The sequence below is a fragment of the Euleptes europaea genome, chromosome 2, assembly GCF_029931775.1.
Source record: "Euleptes europaea isolate rEulEur1 chromosome 2, rEulEur1.hap1, whole genome shotgun sequence".
Taxonomy (NCBI): domain Eukaryota; kingdom Metazoa; phylum Chordata; class Lepidosauria; order Squamata; family Sphaerodactylidae; genus Euleptes; species Euleptes europaea.
In genome coordinates, this window is record NC_079313.1 from 76,539,391 (window position 1) to 76,564,984 (window position 25,594).

Here is a 25,594-nt window from a genome sequence, read left to right on the forward strand (position 1 = left end):
TGTCAGCAGCTTGGCTGTTAAAAAGTACAAACAGCCCCAACTAACTGGGGTGTCATATGGCGTTTTTGACTGATGGCCCTATTTTTTCCAACCAAACACTACACATATTTCCATTTTATAAATTCTTTTGAACACTGCTCCTTTTTTATTATCACAATACATGCCACGGTCAAGATCTGATTTCTCTAGATTATTTCAGTCATTGTTTTATAACCTTAACGCAGCTTAGACTAAAGGAAGCTGTGCAGTCAGCACAGAGGTCTCCAGCTAAGAGGCCATTCTATTTAGTGTAACACTTCTGTAATAAAGACAGAACTCTCCCAATTAACGTGCCCCCACACAGAACACTATTTTTTCTTTTTGTATTTTTTCCATACTGTTCTCTTACCAAGCACAACACAAACTACAGCTATCCCTTTGAAACTGCACCCTTGCCCAGCTGCATTGTTCACCATTAACCAAGAGTCCTGTGACACCTAAAACACTAACAAATGTATCCTGACCACCCTACTTCAACACCATAAATACCCTAAAACTCACTAGCATTCCCAAGCTGTAAACAGTTCATTTTAAGTCATTCTTTTTAGAGAACTGTGGGTGTTTATACACTGAGAATCACTGCAGATCTATTAACTGGATTCTTCTTAAGATTCTATTAAACTGTTTTTGCTTGCTTCCCTTCTGGGTCTTATAGAACAGTATACTGGTACTCAGAGTATACTACACAAGAGAACATGTGTCCTTTCCCACCCACCCCAAAGGATTCTTATACCAAAGATAATACTTTAGATAAAATACAAACTCTTAAAAATTATTAATCTAATTGATCACACTGCATAAGATTGGATAGAGGGATACAATTTTCAATAATGTAGATCAAGTGAGAATTCCTGCTGGTAGTTACAGACATATTCCATGAGGTGAAGCTACAATGGAGGCGGGTCATATTCTTTTGCCTGGCAAACGATAGTTAGTGAGCCACTATTTTCCTGCACTGACTACAAAAAAAGTAAGTTTCCAATTAATATCCTGGATTTGGGGGGGGGGGGGTTTAAGGTTAAGATGCCTAAAAGCTTTTTACCCATGAAAGCTTATACCACTAGAAAACTTTGTTGGTCTTTACAGTGCTCCTGCACTTAAATTTTGTTCTACTAGTACAGACTGACGCAGCTAACCACCTGAAACTATGTAGAGGGGGAGAAATTTATATAAGAACTCCAATATGCAGCTTGTCTCCTATGAGATCCAGTCAAAGAGAAACTCTTAACTGTCTTAACTGTCGGAAGATATTCCAGCCCTTATTTCGTTGGCAGCAGATTGGGTGGGAAGCGCCAAAAAACTGGCGCATCTACATTCACCTATTTTTTTTTCTCATTTCTGCACTTATATACTTGTTTCATCTGTATGCATTAACTGGAGCAGGATTATTAAATGATGAAGTCACTCACCTAGGGATGCTGGGTTCTTCACAGAGGAGAAATAACAGGAAAACAACACTTTGCTCAAAAGACTCTCTTACAGTTACGACAGGCAACTAAAATGCTGCCTTGGAAAGTAACACTTCTAGCAAGCAAACACAAGTAATCAAATTTAAGGAGCCCATGTGAAACCAAGTACAGTTAACTGAGTGTTCTGGTAAATTTGTGAGGAACCACTATTTCAAGACCATATGCAAGTTACTTTAAAATGTTCTTTGTTATTTTGAGAAGTGAGATGGATGTATGGATAACAAAATTGTTTCTCTGAATCACGCTTACTTCCTTACTCTAGGTCAGGCACTAGCCACAGCTCACTAACCACATGTGGTCCTTTTACAGTTAAAGTGCAGCTTAGCAGCAAATCCTGGGAATGGATGAAGATGGTCGATAGAGTTGGGCAGCAAGCTATTGGTAATGCTACCACAGCCATCATAAGATGGTACAAAGGGAAAGGTGGCTTGAAAAACTTTGGCAGAAACCACAGCTCTATCACCAATGCAATGGAGACATCGCTCCTGGATGGGAGAGACCTGGATACCTCACCGGGGGGATGACCTCCAGTATTTAAACCCTTGTGATTAGGCTGCTCTTCCAGGCTCCTTAGAGTGCAGAAAAGCAGAAAAAGAAAGAGAAAATCCACTCTATCCCAGAATGACGCCAAGCAAGACAGGAGGGAAGTTAGGCCCTTGCCAACTCAAGAGGCCTGGCCCAGAGAGATAGCCAAAAGAGGAAATTCTCTGACACTTTTTAAATGAATCAAGTGAAAGGCTATGGACTACTGTATTAAGCAACAGACATTCCCACTCTAAATTTCTCCTTACCTCCACTGAAGTGGATTGCTGTAGCAGGGACTACCAGGGTTGCTCTGAGGTTGTGGGCTGAGGTAAAACACTAGAGGAGAAGCAGCAAGGGCACAATCAGCACTAAGTGGGATTTTAAGATGCTGCAGACCTGGAGCAGATGTAGGAGAGAACACATGCTGATGGACATCGCTTCCTCGGCAGTGGGAGAGGAAAGGAGAGGAGATTCTGACAAAGTATCACAGTAGAAATGGTCAGTGACAAAGCTGTCCTGTTTAGTTTTTAAACACACATATAGACAGAGAGACTAGAAGGCATATTACAAATCTAATCCTCAAAAAATTTATGCATCTATAAAGCTTTTTTAGGATTTGTGTCTATATTAAATGAATTGTTTTTTTAAAGTCCTGAGAGTGATTGCCAATAACCCTGAGGGTGATTGCCATGATTGCCTATAACCATCAATCAATCCAAATGCCTTTATGAGTACTTTAGCTTACATGAGAACCTCAAGTGGTTACCTGTTTAAAAATCCAATGGGAATTTACATATTACTGAAACAAACTATTCTCAACCTTCAATATACCGTGAAATACTACAGTAAACTTACAGAGGTGGACCACCGTCTTTCAGCCTCCATTTGCACAACCTGCAAACGTAACTGAGGCTCTCTCAGGACCTTCAAATACTAGGGAAATATTAAGTTCCTCTTCCCTGAGAGTAGATCCCAGTGAATTAAGAGTCACAGTCATTTTTTAATCTAAAAATGGATTAATGAATACAAGTAGCACATTGCTCTGAGAAGTTCAAGTAAAGTTCACTTTGCCCTGACACTTAAAGCAATTATCTCAGTAATTCAACTACATTAAGATTAGACTAGATTCCCTTACCCCAGGAACATGATTTTAAAATATAGAACATTTAAGTTCAATAAGGAATTATTCACTTTACAGCTATGGATACATGTAGAATATTTAAAAAATTTCCCATTAGATAAAAATGCTACAAGAATACGATTAGGTATTGCATTATCTCTATATTCTATCAGCAAGGAACATAAATTAACATTTGTTATGAAAAGCTGAATCAAAGTATGGATTTGCTAAAATATTCTTTAAACAATTCTCAATTTAAGGTTATATTTGTTGATCCTGATAGATTCACAGTATTCTACTAAATCTATTTTCCAAAACAGTCCTTACTGAATTCGGAGAGATGGGGCTCCAAATCGCTCTCTTCTTCGTTTCATCATTTCACTCAAAAAACAGATCTTAAAGCCAAAAAAAGTTAGTGCTGCTATAAATCCAACACCAAACACTTTGCGTAGCCCAAGCACTAACTAAAGGTATTATGCACTATAGTCCAGATTTATCAAGCAGATCATGTTAAAAAATTTAAAGTAAGCCTTCTGCAAAGTTATTTATGACATCCAAAAAAAAAAAGTAGAAGCTGATGAGCACTGAGAGCTACAACTGCAAAGCCAAAGATATGACTGAATCATTTTGTTACAGGCTCTGCAATATATTTCTGTTACCTATGGCTGCAACACAAAATCACTTTTCACTTCAGCAAGCAACACTTTCAGCAAGCCACAAGGAAAACAGAGTCTGGGAGAGAAAAGGCACATGAGCAAAGACTTTGGCAGAAGCCTCACATACCAACATGAAAGCTCACACTGCAAAAGTAGTACAGTCACTGCTCTGAGCAAGAAGGCCATGGGCAGCTGCACTTTATTGTGATGGAAAGTTTCTCTATGTCTCATTTTTGGATGTTAAATTAGGGGAGGATGCCATACCTTCTCTTGTACTGTGGCTTTTTATACTAATTCTATTATTTGTATAGCCCTTAAGTATACAAAGCTTTTTATTGGATTATTTTACAAGATACAAAGTAATCCAAGGAAAAAGCAGTTTGCTAACCATGTTTTCTTTAATTCTTGATTAATCTAAGAATGCAATAATAAAGAAAAAGAGGGCTCAATTGCTAGGGATGTAATGATTTGAGTTCACGAATTCCTTTAAAAGGAGAAACTTTTGCTTCCCCAAAGAATGAGTCATTCCTTCTGGTTGTCAAATGGCAGTTCTCACTGCTGACTCAAATAACCGACATACATCAGTATTTTCAGCCCAATCATCTGCTAATGCCATGACCCTACACCAGAAAGCCATTGATCCTATGTATATCCAAAGCTATCACCCAGAACATTCCACACAACCAATCATCTATAGCTAAATCATAAGATTTGACATGCACTGTACACCCTCAAATAAGCATTCAAGAACCTACAATACCCACTCAATGAGAAGAACAAACATATCAACCAAACTAGAAAAAAACATAGATACAGCCTACTACCAAACAGAGCAAGAGAAAGGCATGGCAGCACCCTTACTGTTACTTACAACTCCCCATTATAAGTTTCCAGAAGCTCTTTAGAAAACTGATTACCAACCTTGATAAATTAACCCCACCCCAGCACACCTTGACCTTACTTACAAACACAATGTGAAATGCTACTCAAACAGCTATGTCAAGAACCTCTGGGGGGGCTCATAATGCAGAATGCCAATCCTAGAAATAAATAGACCACAAAACAAAAAGAAACTCAGGAACCAAGCCTGGTAAAACACTTCAATCTGTCTTTAGTTGGCCAATACTGTAACATGACCAAACAACAATTAGATATGCAATTGAGGGCTCAATCAGCTATGTGTTCACCAGTATAATATATGCAGTCACAAACAAGAGACATCTGTGGTTTATATAATTATATAAAGAAACTAGAGAAAAATGTTGCAAAGCACTACATAAAGGACAATCAGTAACCAAAAATTTTAACTTCCCAGGACATTCTGTTACTGATCTTACAGTGCAATCCTAAGCATTCAAGTCAGTGGGCTTAGGAGAAAGTAGCTCTGCACTGTTAAAAGAGTCAACAGACAATACAAGTAGAATTCAATTGGACACTTGAGTGCAAGATTGTAATGTTAAGCAATCAAATTTCTATTTTCTTAATATGCCAAATATTTGAATGTAAAGCAGCACTGCCTGCAAAATTTGGTTCTGCCAGTAATAAATGAATTTATAGAAGATATACAACTCCAGCGGACATTAGAAACTACCAGAAGGATCTACAGTTAAATAATGACCACCAAAAATTGTGAATATGAAACTGTGGCCACAGAAAAGTAGACAAATGTCATGTGCAAAAAATGGAGAAGGGTTTCTTGATGAATTTCAAGTCAGTGTTTTTGAACTGCTGGAGTAAGAACTGTAGGATGAATGCAGAGTCCTGACTGTTTTAATCATTCATATGTCCTCTTAATACCAGAAGGAATAAGAAAATCCTACACCTGGTTCATCATGCACTGCGCAGTAACCTGAATTTTTCTTGCCATGCTACGTAAAACTTTTTACTGGTTGGCTCTATATACAGTCAATTTGCTTGTCCTTAACATTCCACTTTTTGGTTTTGCAATAACTGTAGTTAGCATTTTAAACCTCAAGCTTACAAATATTAGAAAAAAATAAGCTATTATATCCCTCTATGATGTTTTGAAGGAATAGTAAAGTGAAGGGGTTCACCAAAGTCTCATTTATGGAACCACACTTAGTATGTACATAAACTAGAAGTACTTTCTACACTAAAGTACAATATATATTATGTTAATACTCCTGGTCAGGCAATGGAGTTCTTCACAGCTGCATAACCTAAGCAATTGAACACCATCCCTCAAAAAAAGGACAGACAGTTGCATAGATAAAGTGGAGCAAGGTAATGCAAGCTGTCTTGGCAACAACACTGGATTGCCATCAGCAATGCATATAAAAAGAGATATCCCAAAGCCCATTTTCCAAACACCAGTATATAGATTAACCAACACTACAGAATGTAATTGCATGTCAAATACACAAGTTATTATATTTATATTATGTATCTCCTGGTAGATTAGTGTCAGAGATTAAACCAACATCTCATTTTAAAGCAATGCTGACACAGTATACTAATTCCTTATGCATATAAATACTGCCACATACTAAGCAAAACTATCCTTTTGATGCAGTTGATACAATTACCCTTTTTCAGGGGAGGAAAAACAGTCTTCCTTCTTACAACTTTGGTAAGGGCTGTTTCAGTAATGCAGATAGCAATTCCAATTCCTGAATCAGCGCTTCTTATCCTTTTAGAATCAAGTGATTATTTTTAGATCTGTTCTTCATAAGAGTCTCATCCATTGGTCAAATGAGTTATTAAGAATGCTATCACTCCACACTTTCTTATTAGAGACACATGGCGAAACTCTTCCCATTTTCTTAGTATTAGACTTTTGACTGTGTGTATCACGAAAAGCTATGGCTGGTTTTAAAGGAAATGTCCTATCCTTGACAGTCTTGCTCAGATCTTGCAAACTGAGGGCCGTGGCTTCCTTTATTGAGTCAATCTATCTCTTGTTGGGTCTTCCTCTTTTCCTGCTGTCCTCAACTTTTCCTAGCATGATTGTCTTTTCCAGTGACTCCTGTCTTCTCATAATGTGACCAAAATACAATAGCCTCAGTTTAGTCATTTTAGCTTCTAGGGTCAGTTCAGGCTTGATTTGATCTATAACCCACTGATTTGTTTTCTTGATGTTCAGCTGCAGTCCTGCTTCAGCACTTTCTCTTTTAACTTTCAGCTGTAGTCATTTCAAGTCTTCACTATTTTCTGCCAGCTTAGCTCAAATTGTTAATGTTCCTCCGACTTTCACTCCACCTTCATCTAAATCTAATCCAGCTTTCCTAATTATATGTTCTGCATATACATTGAAGAGAAAGGGAGATAAAATACATCCTTGTCTAACACCTTTGCCAACTGGAAATCATTCCGTTTCTCCATATTCTGTTTGAACTGTGGCCTCTTGTCCAGAGTATAGGTTGCACATCAAAACGATCAATTGTAGTGGCACACCCATTTTGGAGGACAGTGATTCATAGGGTCGCCATGAGTCGGAAGTGACTTGACGGCACTTAACACACAGAGACTTCATGTATTAGAGATACAGGATTCCAGGTACCATCTTCCTATGCTAAAGAAAATCAGAGCTGGCCCACCAAGTACAATGGCTAAAATTATTGGATCATATACCTGGAAAGAGGGTAAGGTAGCAGAATCTGTCACCACCACCCATATGACAATAAGTGCATAATTCTGCCACATATTGAGAATCCAACTTATAACAGCATCTTAAAACTTATAACCGCAGGCTAGTGCAACATAAATTGATAACCACATAACATCTTAACTTCGTGGAACTCTTTTGAAATATAAAACTGTACAGATATCTTAAATTAGTATTCGATCAGTTTAAACATCCTTCTATAAGTTCAACAAAAAATGTGGCTCCTACCTTTCCTAACTGACATTTTCTTTGTTTTCTCAGTGTTAACTGAGGAATGTTTTACCTCTTAGTTACAAAATGCTAGAAATGTTGGTAATGCAGAAACAGCTTTAAAGTACAAAAATTCTCTGGAAACAGATTACTAAATTATGTTCTACTTCAGTATGAGTTTGTTCTTCCATTCTAATACATATGCCACCTGCCAAGCGTAGCCATTCTGACAATTATGGGATTTGCCTTAAATCTGAAGGTTCACACAAAGTCCTTCTCTTTTGGAACTGATGCTGTTCAAGATTGTGAAAGCAAAGCAGCTTCTCTGAGTAATTTGTAAATAAAAATCCAGTCAGTCAACACAGCTGTAGCCTTTAAGATTGAGACACAAGTTATCACTAGACTTATGTTCATAAACCAGCACCAACAGCTACCCAATACCAACCTGTCCATCCAGAAATAGGACTTATAAAACAACTGTTGTATCAAATACTTCACATATCACATACTTCCCATCGGAAATGTAGACCTGGGATTACAAACAACACTGGAGAATGATGGCTTCAAGTTAAGACCAAACCCACATGCATTTCATGCAAACAGCAAGACTGATTTTAAAAAATGTAACATTTCAAACATATTTAATTGATATATTTTTTTAGATGTAAGAAGTTTTTCACCTTAAATTAGGTCACTTTTAAAAGAGTTTCTGAACTTAATAAAGTTAGGGAAGTAAAGAGTGTTCTCAGGGCAAAAGGGACAGTTTTGTGAAAAGATCTGAGCAAATCCAGTAAATTCCATTCTTTTGAGATTGGGAAATCATGTAAAAATCTAGTATGTGGCGCTCTGCCTTCTGACATCCACAATGACAACCCAAGCTGCAACCTAGGAGGACCTTAAAGGAGAGTCTTTACCAGTCTGTTATTTCTCATATCCTCTCTATGCACACAGCCCACAAGCTCTGCATACATTGTCAGCCCCCTACTTTCACCTGCACACCCCTCTGTCCCAGCCTGAATGTATTTATGAATGTATGTACTGAATGTGTAACACTGTGTGCAAGTCCAATAAGGCACGCACAGAGCATGCATAGCAATCGCTATGTTTTGGGTCCGAAGATGGATCTTCCTGCAATGAACATAGCAAAGGATCTTACAGCAGTGACCGCAGCAAATGCTTCCAAAGAAGCCTTTTTGGAAGAAATTAGGGAGTGCTAACAGGATGAAAGCAATTAGTCCTGCCAGGCTAGAAGACAAAGATGCCTCACCCAATATTATCTTTTCATTACATGCAATCATTAACACAATTTGGATGTTAAGTGCCCAGTGACAGGCTGGAACCTCCGAGTCAAATCTTCCCATTGTCCCCAAATTTCCTGCCAAGTATATGACACAACGTCATGTCTCCTGTTTTGTAATTCTGAATTATAAGTTCTTGGGATAAGTACCCACCCCCACACTCCCTGTACAAACACACAAGCTAATTCTTCCATGCAGTCTGAACACATGTTCATGTCTTTGTGAGGGTGTGGTAATACATACAGCCCTATAAATTCAGGTTACAAAAGCACACCCGTCCTGTAGAAAAGTTCATTGTCTAGACTCCTGTTGGCTGGAACTTTAAATGGGAACACTGAATGTGGAAGCCCTCATAAACACACACAGATATACATACTTGAGTTAATATGGCAGGATCACCAACAGTATTAAGATGCCCACAGGTGATGGCAGTACTACCAATGAGTACTAGGTCCAAGGCAACCACCAGGCGATTTGATACCATGAGACTTGCATGATTCACCCAAGCCTGAGTGCTTGCTAATGTTTAACAGCCACCTCACAAAATCCAGTATTGTGTAGTAGTTAAGAGACTAGGATCTGGGAGACTTAAATCACCATTAAACTATGGCAGCTCACTGGGTGATCTTGGGTCAGTTACACATTCTCAGACTAACCTGCTTCACAGGGTTGTTGTCTGCTTCTATGGTAAAGTGGTGATTCAAACCTGGGTCTCCCAGATCCTAGTCTGAAACTCTAACCACTTCACACACTAGCTTGGGTGGCTGCTGTCGAACAGCAGTGAGCAATCGGTCCTGGTGTGATACATGCAAGGCATTTGTTATCAAGTCTCCTCATGGTTGTTGCTGGGCCTGGCCCCAATAGGGTTGTGAACTCCGGGCTGGGATATTCCAAGAAAATGGGGGTTGAGCCTGAGGAGAGCATGTTTTGGGGAGGGGATGGACCCCAGCATGGTATAATGCCATAGGATTCACCCTCCAAAGCAGCCATTTTTTTCCAGATGAACTTATCACTATAGTCTGGCGATCAGTTGTCATTCCAGGAGATCTCCAGGCCCCAGCAGGCAATCTGCTTGGTTGCCTAGCAAAAATCACTGAGGGCATTCATTTCTTAAAGCTACAAGAACTGCTTCTATTATTGGGGGGGGGGAGTTAACCCTCCAGTGTGTGTGGTTTTTTAGGTTTTGAATTTTTCTGCAACCCTGGTGTGTTTTTCAGGCTTGCAGAAAGATCTGGCTTGTCTGTTCATGGCTCCAATTTCTAGAATTAAGTATCCACAGATTTGGCCATGGTGAGAATTAGATATATTGATGTCATGCAGGTCAGTGGGTAAATCTGAGGCCTCCACTCCTGAATCTGCAGAATCCCTATTAGCTAAAAACAATGTTAAACAAATGAGTGAACAACCACCACCACTATGACCCTTAATAAGAGGCAGTACAAGAAAAATATCATTACTATAAAAAGAACCATTTGCAAATTACCTTAACGAAAGAGAGAGTGCCAATATTTCACTCAATATTAAACATCTATGTCAGTTTCTAAAAAAGGTAACTCATGAGTATTCAGATCATTGTTCTCAGTTAAATACAATCTTTCATTCTCATTACAGGATTAGGCAGCAGCCTCCCTTACTTCTCACATAATCCATGAAGAGAAAACATCACTATTTTACCAGTGACCAGATCATGTGGCCTATAATCCATGAAGCACCTTCAGAATTTTAAAATCACAAGGTACATAAAAATGTCAAGCCAATTTTAATGCAATATTTGAGCTGTCTGCTTTGTTCCCTACCGCATTACTCCTAACAATGCAATTCCATAGTGTCATATGAATGCATGGAAATTGGTAATGCACAAAATCCATGACTGTGTATCACCCCAGCCTAATGTTCCACTAAATATATTTGAAGAACTGCAAAACTGAAGAACATCACTATAAGTATTTGGCACCTCTTTTGGTTCACTAATTAAGATAATGTCCCCAAAACACAGGAAGCTTCCCAGTGTGTGGTGTCAACCACACTGACTTGAATATATTTGGGGGGGTGTACTACCACCTCATTCTTTAAATAGCAGTGAGCTCCACCTCCAGATGGTATTACCCCATCTTTCATCAGCATTAAATAAAAATATATAAAAGGGAAATCTCCATTATCTCCTAACATCATAATTCAGGATGTGCTTGAATTTTTGGAAGATCTGATTGGTCTTAAGGTAAGAAAAATAAAATTTATACTCACAAACTTCCTCTTCTAGGGAGACTGAGTTCCTTCTGAGGAAAAAAGAAATATAAACAAATTAGAAAGTTTCCCAAACTCCATTTTTTATTCAAATTAGCAAATGCAGCTGATATGGAATTCGAGCAATACATTTAAAATAATTAAAGTTGCAGTATTAAGAAACCTCAGCAATCAGTTCATGTGAATCCAAAACAGCCAAGAAAATGTATGAAGTTTGTATGTACTGCCAAGAGCATTAGCACATTAAAACAGACGGTGCCAGCTCATGTATTGTATTATGTTTGTTAAATATAATTAAAGATAATGAATGCAAATTTGATACAAGTACAGATTTAAAAATATTCATTAAATATGTCCATGTTTTACATGCTGTACATATATCATTGCACCACTAGATGGTATCATTATCCTATTTGACAATCTTGTAACAGTATGAGAAGTATAAATTTAACCGTATTCTGAAACGAAATCTATATTCAATTTAAAGGTTTACCATTGAAAGAACTATTTCAGCACTTTTGGAAAAGTCCTGCTGTTCAAATTAAATCTAACACACACCGTTTCTGGAAGAGTACTTGCACAGTTAAACAGTTTTTTTAAGCTAGTTTTAATACTTTCTCATATTATTGGTTTAATTCATTCTTTGTTACACACAGCCATATAAACCTAGCATGATCTCTCAACTGCTTGATATTTTACTGTAATTGTGGCTCAGTTCACACTGAGGTGGTAAACCTGTGTGTGCACTTGTCCCACTTCCGGCTGCACATGAGGACCTGCATAGCTGAATGACAGCATATAAAGATCCCCCAGCTACCACTCAAAAAAAAAAAAAAAGACACCAGAGAAATAGGCAGGCTAGAACCTCCCTCCCTGATATCTATTTTCTTTCCAGAGAGAGTTTCTATTTTTTGAAAGACCGTTCAAGCCACCTTTTGCAGTCTGAAGCAGTACACTCAGTACAGCATTATCACATCACTGACAGTCATATTTTCTTTGAAAGGTCTGATTACATCCTACAGCAGTGTAACTGTCGGGAGAAAAATATTCCTTAAAGCACTCAGTTGTCAATGAAAGTGTTATCACTAAACAATGAACAAGATTCAATTTGAAAGAAAGTTATGGTTACTCCTTGAAGTGTCTGTCTGTCTGTCTCTCTCTCTCTCACACACACACACATAGGGGGACTGAACTAAAATTATTTACTTCATTTACACCCAATTTTTGCTCCCCAGTGTGGATCCCAATGTAGCTTCCAACATTCTCCCCTCCTGTTTTATATTCACAATAACCCTGTGAGGTAGTGTTATGCTGAGTGTTGGAATTTAAGACTGGTCATAGCAAGCAGGTAGATTGCTGTAATCTGAGTGACAGCCAGATGACAGCTGGTGTCACATGACTGCTGCTGACTTAGCAGTAAAGCTGGACTGAACTGGTTCAAGCAGGATGATATCTGACCACTGGGTTGCTAACTGTTGATTGGCTGCTGGACAGGGCCAGAAATGTATATATGCTGTACAGAACTTGTATAGGTGTGGGTTGTGGATTATTGGTAGCCAAGCGGAGCACTTTGACACTGTTAATAAAAGAGCACTTATTTATATGTGCTGAGTCTGCTATGATTACTCGTCTATTGAGCTGTAACGCTTCCTAACATACGCCAACAGGGTTATGGGCCCAGCACGCTTCCGCTGCGCTACGTCCTGGAGGTTCTGAGCAGAGGTACTATCTGTGGAACAAGGGCTGTGGTGAGCAGAAGGTGAGTGAATGTCTGAGGTTGATTCAGACGGAGCAGAGGAGGTGTCCAGCAGATCTGCCAGCAGCAGTGTGTCCGAGGCGGAGGAGGAGAGCGACACAGAGCAGGAGCAGCAGGGAGCGGAGGAAATTATGGCTCAAGCTGCAACGTCCTTGCTTGTGGAGAAGCTCACTTCTACCAACTATGCTGTGTGGGCGTTACGTATGCAACACTACCTTAAAAGAGAGGCACTGTGGATTTATGCCTCCAGCCCCCCGGACCCTGAGACACCCCAGGACGTGGTGAAAGACAAGAAGGCACTGGCTACAATAGTGCTGAGCGTGGCTGACGACCAGCTTGTCCATGTCTCGGGAGCTCTGAAAGCGAAAGCAGCCTGGGACTCATCTCAAGTCTACGTGCAGAAAACAGCAGGCTCTTTAATAGCCATAACGAGACGTATGTATAGAACTGTTCTTTTGCCGTCAGTTTCTGTGAGAAAACATATTAATGAACTGACTGAATGTTTTCAAATGCTGGAGAAGAGAGGAAAGACTTTGCAGGAAGATGACAAGTTGTTTATAATTCTGAGCTCTGTCTGAGCAGTATAATATGCTTGTCACTGCGTTGGAATCTATAGACGCAGATAAGTTAACACTGCAATATGCGATTGGAAAAATTTTGGAGCATGAAAAAAGAGTGAGTGCTTCGGAGCCTGGGAAGCCTGCCAAGCCAGAGGGAAGTCTGCCAAGTCAGAAGAAGCAGAGCTTTGCCGGCGGGGAGAAAAATGCGGAACGGAGTGGTTTGCAGCAACATGTGGCATTGAAAGTCAGGCGTTGCTACTTCTGTGGAGATACAACTCACTTGAAGCGCAACTGCCCAGAAGCAAGAAAGAAAAGCCGAAGGGACCAGTCTTCACGTGGATTTGTGTGCGGTCAGAAGGCGTCACTAGTGCTGACTGGGCACAATGACACAGCCGGTGTCTGGATTTTAGACTCTGGTGCTTCACAGAACATTTGCCGGAATGAGGAACTGTTAAAGGACACACAGGACTCCAGTTTGTTGCATGTTAGCCTGGCTGATGGAAAAAATTCAGAGGTGACATGTGAGGGGAGTGTGTGGTTTCCAGCATTGAACTATGCATTCAAACAGGTGCTATGTGTCCCTGAGATAGAGAACAATTTATTAAGTGTATATGCCCTAGATAGGGCTGGGTTTACTGTAATATTTGCTGGCAAGGCTTGTAAGATATCCAAAGATGGGAAAGTGCTTCTTACAGGGAAAATGTGTAATAATGTGTATGTGGTAGTAGGCATGTGGAGGCTAAAATGATAACTAATAAGAGCCCCCATGATAATTGCATACATCTTTTACATAGAAGGTTGGCCCATGCAAACTTTGAGACCATAAAAAAAACGCTAGCCTTACTGGGAAAGGAAAAAGTTAAAGAGTGTGGGAATTACTTGGATTGTGAAGTTTGTAAAAGCTCCAAATCAAAGGCTTACCCAGTGGCTAAGCATAGTGAGAGACTCTCAGATACTGCACTACAGGTGGTTCATGCTGATGTCATAGGCCCGTACAGAGAGAGTCACTCAGGTAACCAATACGCATTGATTCTGATCGATGATTACACCAGGTTCTCATGGGTGTATCCTTTGAAAAGGAAATCAGAGGTGTTTGAAACATTCAAGTATTGGGCCAAAAGAGTGCAAAAACAGCTTAAATGTAATTTGGATTCTCTTCAAACAGACTTTGGGGGTGAGTTCATGTCAAATGAATTTAAGAAATGGTTGCAGGTGCAAGGTGTGCGGCACAGGGTTGCCAACGTGGCGGTGCCAGCGGAAAATGGTATTGCTGAGCGACATGGGGGAATGCTACAGACTAAAATGTATTCCATGTTGCAGGATGGAGTGTTGCCAATGACATACTGGGCAGAAGCAATCAAGGCAGCGAGCTATGTTTCCAACAGGATCTGGATCAGGTCCATAAATGACATTCCTTACAGGGTTTTGTACCAGAGGGACCCTAGCTTAGGTTACCTCAGAGTGTTTGGTACAAAAGCCTGGGTTGATGTGCCAGTATCCAAGAGAAGGAAAGGAGGAGCAAGAGCTAAGAAACTAACTTTCCTTGGGTATCAGTCTGGCATGAAGGCATACCGATTTGCAGATGAGCATAATTCTCTCAGCTACAGCAGGGCTGCAAATTTTTGTGAGGGAAGTAACTGGGCCAGGATACATGGACAGGAGGAGCCAAAGGAAATTGGGCTTCCATTAACAGATCTCTCACAAGATGCAGATGGGGTGAAGCAGGAGAGATCTCCTCAGAGGGCTTCATCACCAAGGGCTGAGGAGGGGAGGCAGATTCCTAGAGTGTCAAGCAGAAGGACTAAAGGAATCCCCCCGGTGAGGTATGGTTTTGAGACTACTGATGTCAATCATGTGCAAATCAAAGAACCAAAGAGTTTTCAGGAGGTGATGGCTTTGGAAAGCAGGGGAAAAGAGGCCTGGTTCAAAGCCATGCAAACAGAGTTTGATTCCCTGAAAGAGAATAAGGTATTCTCTATAACAAAACTGCCAGAACAGAGAAAGGCCATAGGGTGCAGATGGCTTTACAAGGTCAAACGGTGTCCAGAAGGGAAGGTACTCCGGAAGGCCAGACTCGTGGCTAAGGGTTATTCCCAAGTTGAAGGACAGGACTTTGACAAACTGTTTGTTCCTACTGTGAAAGCTGAAACTATAAGGGCTGCACTGTGTAAAGCAGTGAAAGATAAAATGTTGGTGCATCATTTTGATTTCACCACTGCATATTTAAATGCAAAAATAAGTGAAGAGATATATATGGAGCAGATCCCTGGTTTTGAATGTAGAGATCAGGGAGTACTAAAATTGCACAAGGCACTGTATGGGTTGAAGCAGAGTGCACGTGCATGGTCCCAATGCCTCAGCCAGGCATTGGCAAATCTTGGGTTTAAGCAAGGTGTTGCTGATCCTTGCATGTTTACCAAATATGTGAAGGGCTCTGACTGTGCGTTGTTTGTGTATGTTGATTATTTTTGTTTGTTGTGTCACACAAAGGAACAACTAAACTGGTTTAAGGAGGCTACTGCAAAACTGTTTAAAATAAAGCACCTTGGAGACATCCAAAATTATCTTGGGGTAGAGATTACCAGGAACCCAGAAGGGTATTTTGAGTTGTGCCAGGAGAAAAAGATTGAGCAGCTCCTAGTAAAATTTAGAATGTCAGAAGCCAAAAGCACAGAGACTCCCATGACAACAGGGTATATGAAAGAGGTGGATTATAAGGTGTTCCATGACAAAAGTCAATACCAATCGTTGGTGGGTTCATTGTTATATCTGTCATGCTGGACAAGACAAGACATTTGTATGGCAGTGCATATGCTTTGTCAGAAATGTGCATGCCCATACATGAAGGACTGGACTGCAGCAAAAAGGGTGCTGCGTTACTTAAAAGGCTCAGCTTCAGCCAGGTTGTGTTTAAAAGCTGATGCAGAGGAGACAGTCACGGTGTATAGTGACTCCAGTTGGGGTGACAGAGAAGATGGAAAGTCTACCACTGGGTATGTGCTGTATCTACATGGGGCACTGGTTATATGGAAGTCTTTAAAACAGACTCATGTGGCTACCAGCACATGTGAGGCAGAGTATTCTGCATTAAGTGATTGTGAGATTCAGCTGGAATGGCTGAGTCAGCTGGCTAAAGATCTAAATCTTGGTTGGGAAATGCCTGTATGTGTTTACTGTGACAACACTGCAGCACAGCAGTTGGCTGGGTATCAAGGAATAAAAACCAGAAGTAAGCACATCACAATAAGGTACCAGAATGTCAGGGATGCGGTCAACAATGGTTTGATGGTTCTAAAACATTGTGCTTCAAATGTAAATATTGCTGACATCTTCACCAAGTGTTTGCCTACAGAAATGTTTGAACAGTTCAGAAGTAAATTGGGACTTGCTATGGCAGTCTAGGAGGAGTGTTGGAATTTAAGACTGGTCATAGCAAGCAGGTAGATTGCTGTAATCTGAGTGACAGCCAGATGACAGCTGGTGTCACATGACTGCTGCTGACTTAGCAGTAAAGCTGGACTGAACTGGTTCAAGCAGGATGATATCTGACCACTGGGTCGCTAACTGTTGATTGGCTGCTGGACAGGGCCAGAAATGTATATATGCTGTACAGAACTTGTATAGGTGTGGGTTGTGGATTATTGGTAGCCAAGCGGAGCACTTTGACACTGTTAATAAAAGAGCACTTATTTTTATGTGCTGAGTCTGCTGTGATTACTCGTCTCTTGAGCTGTGACGCTTCCTAACATACGCCAACAGAGAGTGTATGACTGGCCCAAAATCACCGAGGAACCTTCCATGGCAGAAGGGAGTTTTGAACCTGGGTCTCCCAGATTACAGTTTGACATTCTAACCACTACACAACACTGACTCTGGTTCTAACTAGGAAGGAAGCTTGTTGTGAGTGCCTCCTCATCTGGCACAGCTCCTTCACCCTTTGCCATCACACCCCACTAATCCAGATCTCACAAGGCTTCAGAAATGAGAAAGGGAAGACATGGGTCACTGCACCTGCCATCTCTCCCAAAGCCCCTAGAAGTCCTCAGCCCTTTCTCCAGGCTCAGTCTCTCTTCCATTCCTCCACAACCTGGTCCTGGGGCCCTTCTCTTATACCCTCCCACCAACTCCTGGCTTCCTTTGGTCCTGCCTAGACCAATTCCCTGCCCCATGGGTGGAGCCCTCTTATTTCCCTAATAGTCTTCCTCTCTAGACCAGTTCCCTTCCCCATGGGCGGAGCCCTAATAGTCTCCCTCTCTGGACCAGTTCCCTGCCTCATGGGTGGGGCCCTCTTATTTCCCTAATAGCCCCTCTCATTTGCTTGCCTACTCCCCCCCTGAGCTGTGGTCTGCCATGGCCAGAGTGTAACTGCTACCCTCTCCTGCCCATCAGAATTGGCCACCTTCTGGCAGACCTGGACAGCCTGAGGAGATTCTAAGGCTGGGCTCTGCCTGGTGCTGGCCAATGACATCATCAGCCAGTGACATGAGCTTGCTGTAGGTACCGGCTGTAGCTGCAGCTGGCTCCTGCTTGGGCAGGTTGTCGCAGGACATGGAGGCTCCAAGATAGGCTTCAACTCAACCCTGTCCCCACTCCCCGCAGTGGCTCCAAAGCCAAGGGCAACCATGGTGCTGGGCCCTGTGTTGCTAGACTCTTCTTTGAGGTCAGCAGCGGTGCTGGTCCCAGAACTGCCTGTCCTCCCAGTGGCAGGGTTTGAGTGCAGGGTCATTGTCTGCCCCGCCATGGGCTCCTGCTTCCTTGTAGGTGACTTCTGGCAAGCTAAGATTGGCAGGCCTGGGGTTGCTGTTGCTGAGTCTAGAGACAGGGCCATCCCTGGACACTTGAAAAACTAGCTTGCTCAAGATTTTTTGGATTTAGGGATGGTTGACTAAAATTGCTTTGGAAGGCTTCTGGTACTAGCCACTGAGCCTTGTATAATTTATCTTACTAAATGTACTAATTAGGTTTAATGCTTTGTCTTACATTTATTGAACTGTGTAGAATTATTAACAGAGTGAAATGCTAGGTCAAATAGAGTGGTCACAGCTTGACAGCACATTTTATTAGGTTGTCATTTCGGTATGAAAAAAGAAAATGCTTGCATGCTCTCTCTTTCTCTCTCTCCGCAGACCCTACCCCCGACTCATGGCATTAAGTGCATTGTCCTTCTCATACTGCACTTTAACTGCTAATGCACCCTCATTACTTCAAGCCTCGGTTTCTGCCTTAAGGATGCAACAACTTTATAAACACTGGTATTTGCATGATCATTCTATTATACACCCACAGCCAACCATTTAGTCTAGCCTTATTTTACCAGTGGCCCTCTGTCCCTGAACAAAACTGTAAATGTTGCCTTTTGGGATAACCTAAACATGTTTAAGCACCCAGCAGTTTGGCTTACATCCTGCTCAGTCAACAGCAGATCATTTGGTGAGCAGTTTGATGTCCAAACTTGGCCAACCTGAGAAATCAGCAGTGGCTGAACATGGACTGACACAAACAGGACACAGGGTCTTATTCCAAGACACTGAAAGACTGGACAATTCTACCAACTATTTTGTCAGATTGCACAGAGAAGCCATTGAAATTCATAAACATCAGCACAACTTTAACAGAAAAGAGGAGAGTTTAAGAATGAATAAGGCTTGGCTTCCTGCCCTGAAAAACCTCCAGACAAAGACAACATTCAACAATAGCCATACAGATTAGTTTTGGATTACACACATTAACAGATCACTTCAGGATACAATGGTTCCATATTAACATACCATACCCTCATTAGCACATTATCTTGATACTTACAGGACAATACTTTTGCAGGACAATACTCAGCTCAAACCCAACCCCTTTCTGACTATATATTACTCTTCCTACACCCTTGACACTGAGAGACACTGTCCTTCAGTGTTACTACTCTGAAGATGCCTGCCACAGTTGCTGGCGAAACGTCAGGAAAGAAAATTCCAAGACCACGGTTACACAGCCCGGATAACCTACAAGAACCAATGAACTCTGACCGTGAAAGCCTTCGACAATTTTTGATGTATTTGTTGCATGGGATTACACTGCTGTCTTGCATGTGTTGGAAAAGCATAGTCCTGGTTGTCAACCTTGGTCCAAACTGTTTGCCATGGTGACCATTTTTTTTAAATTGAAACTGGCACTATTAAACCATTACACAACTTTTACCATTAGGTATTGCCTGGTATCCTGGCAGGATAGCAGTATTCTGCTCAAACTGGGGTGGAAAAAAACAAATAGACACAATGGAGGTTTACTTCTCTGATGTAAATAAACAGAGGTTACTAATTACATAGTGCTTTTTCACACTGCATACCTCCATATCTGCAGTGTCTGGTCCTTACTAATGTTGGTAGATACCTCTATTATTTGTTTCAGTTTGAGAAGGCTACTGCTTTTATACACCATGATACCAGGAATACTGCCTAATGGTAGAAACAAACAAATGGTGGAATAGGTACAATTAAAAAGCAATTAAATGTCAAGCACAGCAAGAGGTTCAGAGGTTAACAACCAGAACTCCAAGAACTGAACATGCAATAACCTGTAGAATATGCAGCCACTTCACAAGCTCAAAGCTGAATGAATCTCAACAATGACCATTAAGGCAATCCAATCAAGAGCTCCCTTTGCATCTGACTGCAGAACTTGAACAAGGTAAGCTCACCCGGAGATGATGTTAGTGTTGTTGTTTTTTGTTTGTTTTTATAAATTTGTTATTGTTTTCTAATTTAATCACATATATTTCCATCATTCATTTAATATAATTATACAATACATGTGATGTATATCTAATCAATATAAATGTTCTATCTATTCGACTCCCCCTCTCCCCTCCTCTATCCATTTAATTATCTCTATTTTTCCCTTTGTATCTAACTTCTAATTCATTATAGTAATTTGTTTATAGTAATTTAATCACTTATTCCATCTATATTTTAACATTAGTATTACTTTTACTTTAGTCAATTGAATTAGATCAAAGCATATCCTTTAACATACCCCAAGTTAAATTCATTAACACAGTATGTTGTCCATGCCTCCCATTCTCCCACAAATTCCGCATTTTCCTTTTGATTTATTAATGCAGTGAGTTTGGCCATTTCTGCTAGTTCCAACATTTTATTAATCCAGTCAGTCTTATCCGGTATCTCAGGTAGTTTCCATTTTGCTGCATAAACCATTCTTGCAGCAGTGGTGGCATATATCAAAAAAGTTCTCTGAGTTATAATAGAGTCTGGTATAATACTTAACAACATCATTTCCGGTGTTTTAGGAATATTTTGTTGTAATATCAATCGTAATTCATTATAAATCATATCCCAAAAGTTCTTGGCTTTTTCACAAAGCCATTAAGCATGATGAAAGGAACCAATCTCATTTTGACATTTCCAACAGTTTGGTGACACTGTTTTATGCATCTTAGCTAATTTTTTAGGAGTCAAATACCCCCTGTTGATCATCTTGTAAATATTTTCTCTTAACGGTTATGAAAGTATATTTTTCATGTCTCTTGACCAAAGTCTTTCCCACCTATTCAAAGGAATATTGTATCCCAAAGTCTGTGCCCAAGTTATCATTGTAGGTTTTATTTGTTCTTGCTCTGTATATAATATCAGCAGCACCTTGTACATCTTTGAAATTAAATGTTCATTATTTTCCAATAACATCTGTTGTAAAGTTGATTTATCTTTGTTAAAACTTACTTTCTTGTCATGTAGATATACCGATTTTACTTGATGATATTGAAACCAAGTCAAATGTTCTTTTAAATCTTCATGTTCTTTCAGGGCACATGTATTGTCTTGCCATGTCAGAAGTTCTTGGTAAGTTACAAACTGGGATGGTCTCAATGGTCATAACATTAACATTTCTTGTGTAGAGATCCATAGAGGTGTTCTGGTTTCTAAAAGATGCTTATACCTTAACCAAGTTTTTATCAAAGCAGATTTTACAATATGATGTTGAAAAGCCGTATGGTTTTTGAGTTTACCATACCATAAATAACCATGCCACCCAAATCTATTATCAAAACCTTCTAAGTCCAATAAACGTGTGTTCTTTAGTTGTATCCAGTCCTTTAGCCATACCAAAGCCGATGCTTCCGCATACAGTTTAAAGTTAGGAAGAGCAAATCCTCCTCTTTCTTTGGAGTCCACCAGATGTTTATAGGGTATTCTAGGTTTTTTCCCTTACCATATAAAATTCAACAAGTCTTTCCTCCACACATCAAAATATTTTGTTTGTATAACAATTGGTAAATTCTGAAACAAAAACAACAATCTTGGTAGAATATTCATTTGTATTGCTGAAATACGACCCAGAAAAGAAATTGTATTAGACCACGATATCAAATCTTTTTTAACTAGTTCCCATAACTTAACATAATTATTAACTAAAAGGTCTTTACTTTTATTTGTAATCCAAATACCTAGATATTTCACTTTATTTGTTTTCTCCCATCTTGAAATATTTATAAAGTCATTTTGTTCTTCTTTTGAGAGATTCTTAAACAATATCTGAGTCTTGTCCTGATTGATCTTAAATCCTGAGACTTCACCATATTGCTTCAATACATCTAACAAGTCCTTTATAGATTGGTTCGGGTCATTCAAAATAAGTAATAAATCAGCAAAGGCTCTCACTTTGAATTCTTGTTTGTTTACTTTAAGACCGTGGATTGCATCTGTATCACGTATCTTACAACATAAAGTTTCCAAAGTCAAAATAAAAAGCAAAGGAGACAGTGGGCATCCTTGGCTAGTTCCTTTTTGTATTTCACAATTATCTGACATGGATTCATTTACTAATATTTTGGCTTTTTGCTTACTATAAATAGCATCGATACCTGCCCAAAATCTTATGCCAAAATTTATTTTTTCCAAAACATTTTTCATATAATCCCAAGAAACCATGGCAAACGCTTTCTCAGCATCCAAAAAGATAAAAGCCGCTTTATGTTGATTATTTTGTTCATAATATTCCAATGCATCTAACAAAATCCTCATATTGTCTTTAATCTGTCTTCCAGGAACAAAGCCCGCTTGGTCTTCATAAATCAAAGTTGTAATAAGTTGCTTTAAACGATTCGATAATATAGAAGCATATATTTTGTAATCCACGTTCAGCGAAGAGATTGGTCTATAATTAGTTACTTTTCCCGGGTCTTTCCCTTTTTTATGAATTAAAGATATGAATGCATGAGACCATGCCTCAGGAGAGAGTCCCGTATCTAATATCGTATTGCATACCTTCAAAAAGAGGGTTCTTCAAATCATCTTTAAACAACCTATAAAACAAAGCTGTAATTCCATCTGGGCCAGGTATTTTATCTGTCTTTTGTTTAGATATTGCTTCTTCCATTTCTGTTGTTGTAACTGGGGCATCCATAACTTTATGTTGTGTGTGGGTTAACTTGTTGATATTTACCATTTGCAAATATTTATCCATTTTTTCTTAAATGATATCTTTTTGATACAGTCTAGTATAAAATGATACAAATTCTTTCTGTATATCTATTGTAGAATAATTGTATTGTAGAATAGTCCTTTGTAGAATGGTCCTTTGTAGAAAGTAGAAATATTGTAGAATAGTCCTTTGTCAGACTGTATTTTACTGATTATCTTCTTCTGCTTGGAGCTTCTCAATTGACTGGCCAAAGGTTTACCTGGATGATTTGCATGTTCAAAATATCTCTGCTTCACATATTTCATATTTTTATTCATTTCTTCCATTACCACCAGGTTAAGTTGATGTTTAACAATCTTGATTTTTGTCAAAATATCTTTCCTTTGATCTTCTGTGGATTCCAAAATAAATTGTTGTTCTAAATTTTGTAATTCCCATAGTATATTGTTTGTTTGTTGTAATTGTTTTTCGTCCATGCAGTATTCTTCTGAATCATAAATCCTCTCAGCACAGCTTTAAAAGCATCCCAAATTATATTTAAGCTAGTTTCTCCATTCATATTCATCTCAAAAAAGTCTTTAATAAGAGTATGAACTTCTTTTTTTATATTATCCTCATGTAAGTTTATCATTTAATCTCCATCTGAATGCTTGTCTGTTGTTCCATTCAAAGGAAACCGGGTTATGATCTGAAAAAGTTCTAGGTATAACTTGCACCTTACGTAATTGCGTAAGTATAGTTCTACTTGCCCATATCATATCAATACGGGAGTGTGAATCGTGTCTTGCAGAATAGAAGGTGTATTCTTTCGATGACGTATTCATTGTTCTCCAAATGTCTTGTATTTTAAATTCCTCAATAAGTTGAAAAAAAGCCTTAGGAAGGCAGCCTTCCTTATCATCTTTGGCCTTTGATTTTTTGTCAAGCACACAATCTATAACTCCATTAAAGTCACCCATTAATAAAATTTGTTGTTCTGCATGTTGCAGTAAAATATCATGTAGCTGCTTATAGAATTGTGCTTTTCCCTCATTAGGTGCGTAGATCCCTACCACCAATGTTTTTTGGCCTAATATTTTAGCTCTAATTATAAGTATTCTGCCCTCTTCGTCTTTATATACAAGTTCTGGAGCAAATGAAGCATGTGCATAAATAGCTACTCCTTTAGTTTTTGTATTTGATGAAGAGATGAAGATTTGTCCCAAGGAGTTTCGTTCTAGGTATTTCTTGTCTTTCCTATCAATGTGAGTTTCCTGCAAACATATTAAAGAGTACCTTTGTTTTTGTAAAAATTTAAAAATCCGACCAATTTTCACCTTTTCATTTAAACCATTCATATTCCACGAAATAACTTTAGCCATACTGTCAGAATATTAAAATGTAATTTATAGTCCACCTGCTGCTCCTTTCTCTGAGTCATCCTCTTCTTGACTTGAGTCTTGTTTTTGGTCTGGTGTAAGACCTGTAAGGTCCTTTCTATATTTCCTCAGAAATTTCCCAACATCTTCCATTGTTGTGATGGCATATTTCACTTCTTTGAAGGTGAATGTTAATCCTTGTGGTAGTAACCATCTGTATCTTATTCCACTTTTCCTCAGAGATGCTGTAAAGTCTTTAAATATATTCCTTTTAGTCATCAGGTGTCTTGGTATGTCCTTGAGTAGTATTAATGCATTACCTTCCAAAACAATTGGGTCTTTGTAGTGTTGTTGCGTAATTGTGTCTTTCATCCTGGCATCATAAAAGGATATCATGACATCTCTTGCTTTTGCTCTCTTCAATTTGGGAGGCAAGGGCATCCTATAGATTTTATTAATTGCATGGTCTAATTCTTGTTCTTCAATGTGGAATAAGTCAGCTAATGTCTTCACCAGTGATTCTCTCGTTGCACCACAATCTTCAGGCAAGTTTCTCAAGCGTTGGTTAGATTCTCTGACTTTTAAGTCCATCATTGCAAATTGATCTTTCGTGGTTTCCTCCTGTGTTTGCAGTTTTTCCAGTTGTTTTTCATGTCCTTCAACTTTTTTCCTCACTTCTTTATGTTCTTCAGTCAATTTCTTTACTCAGGCATCCATAGTCTTCATGTCAGCTTGCAGTGAAATAACCTGTGTCTTCACCTCCATCACTTCTTTTGTAACAATGTTAAGCTTTCCAGCTAACATTTCTGTTAGCTGGTTCATTTGCTTTTCTTGTTGTTTAGACATTTGTTTAGTAAAAGTGTCAGTTTGTTTGGCTAAGAGGTCTTGCATCTTTTTGTCTTGTTTCTCCATTATTGTATCTGTAGAGGGTTTTGGAAATGCAGGGCTATGGAATGATCCAGTGTTGCCGAGAGCAGACATAAAAAAACTAGCAATAACCTCGGTATAAAGGCAGGTCTCCAATCTTTTAATCCTTCAATAGATTAATTCCAATATAGTCTCCCAGCTAATTCGCCTTACTTTCTTGTTTTTTGGCCTTCTAATTTGTAGTAAAAAGCAAGTTTTTAATATTAAGGCACCATAGAGTATTAGGACGCTCTAGGTCGTCTCCCAGGACAGGAAATAGGAAGTACCGCAGACCTTCTGTCGTCTCCTTTCTATGATCAAGCAGGATGGTAATACCTGTTACACAGGGAAACGCACTTCCGGTCCTACGGTGTCACTTTGCAGCCGGTATTCTCTGTC

At 39.4% G+C, this 25,594-nt stretch overlaps 1 protein-coding gene across 6 annotated transcripts in view; it reads right to left on the minus strand.

Annotated features, from left to right (window-relative positions):
* Nucleotides 1-25,594, minus strand: part of MAST2 (microtubule associated serine/threonine kinase 2) — a 383,088-nt gene that overhangs the window by 121,161 nt on the left and 236,333 nt on the right. For 3 of the 6 annotated variants that reach the window (XM_056844041.1, XM_056844040.1, XM_056844044.1), the window contains 2 exons: nucleotides 11,187-11,218; nucleotides 2,300-2,506 (listed from right to left, as the gene is read on the minus strand). In XM_056844041.1, coding sequence (XP_056700019.1) covers nucleotides 2,300-2,506; nucleotides 11,187-11,218 — 239 coding nt within the window. The remainder of the gene's footprint in view (nucleotides 1-2,299; nucleotides 2,507-11,186; nucleotides 11,219-25,594) is intronic. The other 3 variants (XM_056844043.1, XM_056844042.1, XM_056844045.1) reach the window with 1 other exon arrangement.